This window comes from Esox lucius, chromosome 5, assembly GCF_011004845.1.
Source record: "Esox lucius isolate fEsoLuc1 chromosome 5, fEsoLuc1.pri, whole genome shotgun sequence".
Taxonomy (NCBI): domain Eukaryota; kingdom Metazoa; phylum Chordata; class Actinopteri; order Esociformes; family Esocidae; genus Esox; species Esox lucius.
This window is the reverse complement of record NC_047573.1, coordinates 2,632,779-2,639,208: the sequence shown is the minus strand read 5'-3', so window position 1 is coordinate 2,639,208 and position 6,430 is coordinate 2,632,779. Positions and strand designations below refer to the sequence as shown.

At 39.0% G+C, this 6,430-nt stretch overlaps 1 protein-coding gene across 1 annotated transcript; it reads right to left on the bottom strand.

Moving 5' to 3' along the window:
* Positions 1 to 138: 138 nt before the first annotated feature.
* On the bottom strand, positions 139 to 4,675 carry ppifb (peptidylprolyl isomerase Fb). The gene is given in 6 exon segments (NM_001311043.1): positions 139 to 833; positions 1,085 to 1,160; positions 2,652 to 2,748; positions 3,879 to 3,967; positions 4,083 to 4,113; positions 4,420 to 4,675. Coding segments are annotated over 6 exon segments (591 nt in total). The 5' UTR covers positions 4,582 to 4,675; the 3' UTR covers positions 139 to 697.
* Between the last annotated feature and the right edge of the window lie 1,755 nt (positions 4,676 to 6,430).

The window sequence follows — 6,430 nt, the reverse complement described above, 5'->3', positions numbered from 1 at the left end:
AGGAAATGGAACAGGTGTAACTACAAGAACCTGGTTGTCGTCCACTGGGGACTTTGCGAATGATTGGAAACAGGTGCCTACAACTGCAGGCCATATTATTAATGTCAGGTAAAGATATAAAATGAATCCAAAAACACACAGGAGAACATTATTTTATTGCCAATGCTACAGATGACCCCTGCTACCAAAGTTATTTTCACAATCATTAGCAATTACAAACAAAAACTGGTTGACTAATACACTGACAGTGTACACTGTCTTGGATAAGATCCACATTAGAAGAGCTAGCTCAGAACAAGATTCGTGGACTAGTTGTTATAAATTACTAATTGAAACAGTTCAGTGTTGGACACCGGTATCATTTGAAAAAAGCATATACTATTGTCAAAGCGCAGTACAGGCTCTATGGCTATGTTCACAAAAGACTGTCCTGTCCTGACCTTTGGTCAATAATGTATCATTTGACAATCAGTGAACCACCTATGTACAAGCGTCTAAACAACAGATCCACTGACAGCAGTCGACCATGGACCATTTCACATTGAAGTCACAGTAGAGGGTCCCAGAACATCACACCTGCCCTGTACCTGAATCGCTATTTAACCCACCCCTTCTGACCAGATTCCTATGGGCCCTAGTACATAGGTAGCACACTACAAAGGGGAATAGGGTGATGTTTGGGACACGGCCATGAGGTCTACATAAGCTCTCCACAGTCCGTGATGGTGATCCTCTTGGAGGGTCGCCCAGAGCGCGATCCAAACGACTCTACTTTCCTCACCACGTCCAGGCCAGCCTTTACCCTGCCAAACACAACATGTTTGCCATCCAGCCTGAGAGAGAAGAGAACAGGTTTATCATCATCATCATCATCATCATCTTTAACCTGGACTGTGAGAGAGACAATGTTTTGGAGCCCTAATGCATTTATTGAGCGTCTTCAAGTAAGAGTACCGATCTTGGATCAGATCCTTCCTGTCCATATCATGTTATTCTCTGTTCTGGAAGTCAAGATTGGTGCTGGATCAGTAGTTTTATCGAGGGATGCTTTAGCAATGGTCCACCCTGAAAGGTCTCTACTCACCACTCTGTCTTTTCGGTGCAGATGAAGAACTGAGATCCATTGGTGTTGGGCCCAGCGTTGGCCATTGACAGTATGCCTAAATACACAAACACCATATATTATATTATGGAAAACAGCCCTGCCACAGGCCAATCTACTGACCAGGGGGAAGTTTGACAGGTTAATGAAGACGGCAATGGGTTTCATTTAAGTACTGACATAATGCCAACATAGACAAAACGCCATATTTCATTGTCTAAATAGAAAGACTTAAGTGATGCCCTGGAAAGTTAGCTAAAGTACTACACATGTTGCACAGCTGAAGATAATTCAGTTTCATTTGGGGAAGGAGAGTTACTATGACAACATCACAGTTATCAACTTAGTCATCCATCTAAAATATCAACTAGAGGCACTACCTAATTACTTAATCAGAAACAGCTAAGAAAAGCAATATTGGCTAAACCGATTCCTTACGAACAGAAACGGGACGTCCTCTCAGGGCACGTTAAGTACAGGCTGTTCAACTCTCACTGATACAATGCTGCCCCCTGGGATTCAAAGGGGGTTAATTCAGCCTGAAGTTGTTCTGGAAATTTAGTTTTTTGGTTCCACGGTTGCTCTGACAGCTTGGGCGGGCAAAACATTGTTAAAACATGGCGGCTACCACCGGCAATTCTATGGCGCTAGCGCACAAACCTGTCGAATGTTCTGCTTTTACAGCCCATGAGTGTTTAGATCACTTCACAAAAAAATCTCTGCCGGGGGTAAACTTGGATGTGTACATATACTGTACCTTGTGGAGAGTCCATCCCCTAACATTGTTACCAAAATGAAAGCATACAAATGTACAGCTATCTGTACATTCGATCAGGGTGGGTGAAGAAATTCTTCATTGTCAAACTCAAGTTTGAGTGCCGTTTTAACTAAATGACAGTTGGTTCTATGGGTGGTCAGTGTAGCACAGTGCAGCCAGTATAACACAACATTGTGACAAATGTACCGGTAATAATACACACGTTTCCCAATGTCAGGTAAACCATTCCTACTGTTTAAATGACCCAACATTGACAGCCTGGGTTGGATTGCTGCGATTTTCTCCTGTATTAACTGCTATATGTTTAACACGAGAGGTTTAGCAGCCTCACTAACATTAGCTAGACTATTGGAGTTGGTTGCATTCAGTGCAGTTGTATGCAGACCATGTCATTCATTATAATGATTACATGTAGATATGATTGCAAATACAATATATATGCGGTTAATGTATCCAATGGAACTGCAACTACCTGGCATTTAGTATGATAAGCATAATTATTAAACATTTTACTAGTAAAAGTTGTCGATGGTGGGCAACGGAGGGAGACTGTGTTTTGCCCGCGAAGTGGGCGTTCCTATATGCCGTGACGACACGTGAAGTCTAACTTTTATCTCACAAACTCCACTCAGAAAAATGTATAATATGAAAATGTGTCATGGTTTAAGTAATTGTTCTTTTTGTTAAATCAGAAATAGTTGGCATCGTGGCACCAACAGGCTGGTGACCTCAGGCTCCTTTGAATCAGGTCAGGAAGAGTGAAGCATTTACCAGGTCCAGTGTGCTTCAGCTGGAAGTTTTCATCTTGGAATTTGGTTCCATAGATTGACTTCCCTCCAGTCCCGTTATGGTTTGTGAAGTCTCCTCCCTGAAATCAAACAGACATTTCCAACTGAATCCATGAACCAGCAAGGCCAATCCTGGCAGGATTACTTTAATGGACCACACACCTATGAACAACATATTACACATCCAACCCAAAGAGAGGCTTCAAAAAATAGCAGAAGAAATAGCAAATGTCCCAGAAAGCATCTGTAACAAATTCTTTGAAATGTCATTTTCACGTCCCCTGTGCGAATCGGCTTCCATTGTGAAAGGCACCCTACATCTTTTCCATCGGTATCATGAAGCATGATCATCTCCTCGCCCAGCACATTAACGAAGAATGACAGACTGTCTCAGGAAAATTTACTGAACTAAAATTCTAAATAGTTTACTAAATTTCTGTTCAAGAAAACAAGCACTGTACAGGCCAGGGAATCAATGTTCTATCTAAATCAGTTACTAAAGAGAGAACCTGTATTTACCAAACTTTAACACTTTTAAAACTGAGCTTTCTTTGGAATGCCAATTGTCGTTGATGCAATTCACCTAGCTTCCACATAGAGAATACATTACACATACTGACAGCTTTTCATTTAATACAATGAGCTAGAGAATTGCATAACAACAGGTGATTTACAATGACTCATTCAATCCTGTTGTTTGTGCTGAAAATGTCCAGCTTCAAAAATCCAATATAAATAGAAACACTGAAGGTTTTAGACAGAACAATATAGTGCACACCAATCTGACAACCATATATGCCACACAATGTTGGTACATTAGTTGGCTTGGTGCAAATTCTTCAGGCATTTAGGAAAACATCTCAAATCAGAATTAGATTTAACTGTATCTGCCAGAAACTCAGTGGGTCAGCTGTAACACTAGCTTCAATCAGCAGGATGTGGTTTCCCTCAGACTGTTTAAATAAAAAAGAGACAGGAAATAGTCTAGACATTTAGGTTTACAGTCGAACACTTCCTTGTAGATATATACTTATTATTTTATCAGGTATTGTGCTAAGTGAGTGGACAAACAGTATAACGGAAAACTTTTTCAACATTTACATTGAGGGGAAATGTAAATGTACATCATTTACATTGAGGTTCATCCAAAATTGAGCCCAAAAACCAACTCCTAAATTTCTAAAAGGCTGTAGTATTAGACCAACCCTACCTGGCACATAAATCCAGGGATGATTCTGTGGAAAATGGATCCCTTATAGCCAAAGCCACGCTCTCCTGTACACAGTGCTCTGAAGTTCTCTGAGGGAGAAATCAAGTTTACCCATAACAAACAGAACAACCGGATGTGGTCATGAATACTTAACACAGTATTCAAAAGCATGATGGAACATCATATGGTTATTCTCCGCCATACCTGCAGTTTTCGGGACCACGTCGGCATTCAGCTGAAATTTTAAAATAGCATTGGTTGTTGAGACAAGTCAGTTCAAGTGTACGAAAGGCACACACTCACGCACATAAAAAAAAAAAAAAGAAGTAATGTTTGTAACTCTAAATGTACATCTACCTAAAGTACCTAAAGCGACTAAGTGAGGAGTAGTCAAGACGCTCAAATACAATTACTCCCGGCTGTATAATGGTGTAAAGTTGTAAGTAGAAACACAGTTCATGTATTTCCTAAGCGCAAAAAGCAAATGCTCATTAGATACGTAATCAAAAAGGAAATTTACCAGTGCCTGGTAAAAACTCACCTCGAAGGTTACTCTCCCAACGGTCTGGTTGTCTGCAGCAATGTCAAAGTAGACGACTGGGTTAGCTACAGCAGTGCCAGATGAGCACATGCGGGCGGCGGTAAACGCCAACGAACATCCTGAAATGAGCTTGACCCTACTCGACAAAGCGGTAAATATCATTTTAATACTGTGAACTATAAATGTGCTTGAAATTCTGTAAAATATCAAGCCAGGTCTAACTGTGGCGTTTACAACAACTAGGAAGTTCAAAGACAGCCAGACGGAACCACCGCAGGTGATTTTTTTCTTTTTCTCTTCTTCTGTGGACTTAAAGGCTGATTGTCAACCATTACCGCCACCAACTGGCCTGGAGTATTTAAAACAGTGACAGCTAGTCAAAATCTGTCTAAAACCTACCCACTTTTTTGTCTCCCTTAGCTAAGTAAACGAAACAATTAATGAAATACTAAGTTCCTTGAACACTAGGCAAGTACCAATTTCTCCATGCTCGCCAAAGTACCTTTGGTGCTGAAATATGTCTCCATTTCCTCCTGGCAGGGATCACTGGACTGATGTGATCACTGGACCTATTCTAGTCATTCAATTTAAAGAAATGACAAAAATATTTACTACACAACTTATCGTTTGAACACCAGCATGTCATTTAACTCTTAATTCTATTGGGACAATTTTTCATATACCAAAATATATTTATAAAAAAGGCACTTTTTCTAATATTTTATACAAGTATCTAAATTGTTAAAGCATATGCAATGCAATGTTTCAGCAACCTATCTGTTTGATTAGACAATGTGGATTTTTCATGTAATTCTCATGTTTGACCTCTGTCTTTACACAGAGGTCAAATGTTTTGCATATAATGCTGTTGCATATGAAAATGATAAAAAACAAAAACAAGATGAAGATTATGGAACAAGCAGTGCACCTTAGAATAAATAAGAAGCTCAACATTAGACATGTAGGTAACATGTTCTATGTAGTATAGTTTTGTTTGTTAATTGGGGCATGACATACTTTAGCAGAAAAATAGCCTTTTTCTCAGCATTCACTTCCAACAAAGGACTTTTTAAAGATTCACTTAGCAACCATCACTATAAACATGACTGGTTTGCCGTTTACTGAGCGGGAGAACAGAGTTTTGACAACAGTAACCTATTTGCTGTGCACAGGCATGATGATAAGAAAATAAAGGTTCTAGTCATTCTATTTTAGCATAAATTACTTTACCCCTTTAAATGTATCCATCCAGGTATTTCCCAATAAGCAACTAATCTTTTTCATACTTGTAATAGTTGCAAAATCAACTCAAAACAAATGGTTCTTCCTGACTCAACAAGATAATTTGTCAAAATATAAGACTGAGCAAACTAAGACAAAGCACTTTCAGATCTAAACTCATCATTTTCCACTTGAGGAAATGTAACTTTGCCAAAACCTGGTCCTGTCTTTCACTGGGGACGTGGTTTCCATTCATTTACATACTTACACCTACTGGCTATATTAAAAATGTTGTCACTGATCTTAATTTTAGGTTCTTGTTTCCCTTGTAGCATGTCTATTCTGAGTTTTTGCAGAGAACACAGGTGTGGAGGGGACAAAATTGCATGTACACACCATCTAAAACATGAATTTATTACAGATTTTACTGCCATTCCCTGTTGCAAAACATTTTTGCTTTACAGAATCATTATCTTTTTTTAACAGAAAATAAATGTTGACTTATGTAAAGGCACAACATGTTTATTGGATACCAATCACATTAGAGGAGTTTGCTTAGAACAAGGCTTGGTCACTGCTAGTTATATTATATTAATTGAAAAAGTACAATCACACAATGTTGGACACAATATCCCTGAAAAATATGTGGTGCCTTCAGAAAGTATAAAGACCCCTTCACTTTTTCCAACTTTTGTTGTATTATAGCCTTAATTTAGAATTAATCACAGTATTTTGACGTCAATCTACACACTATATCCCATAATTAACTAGAAAAGGAACAAGGCAAGCC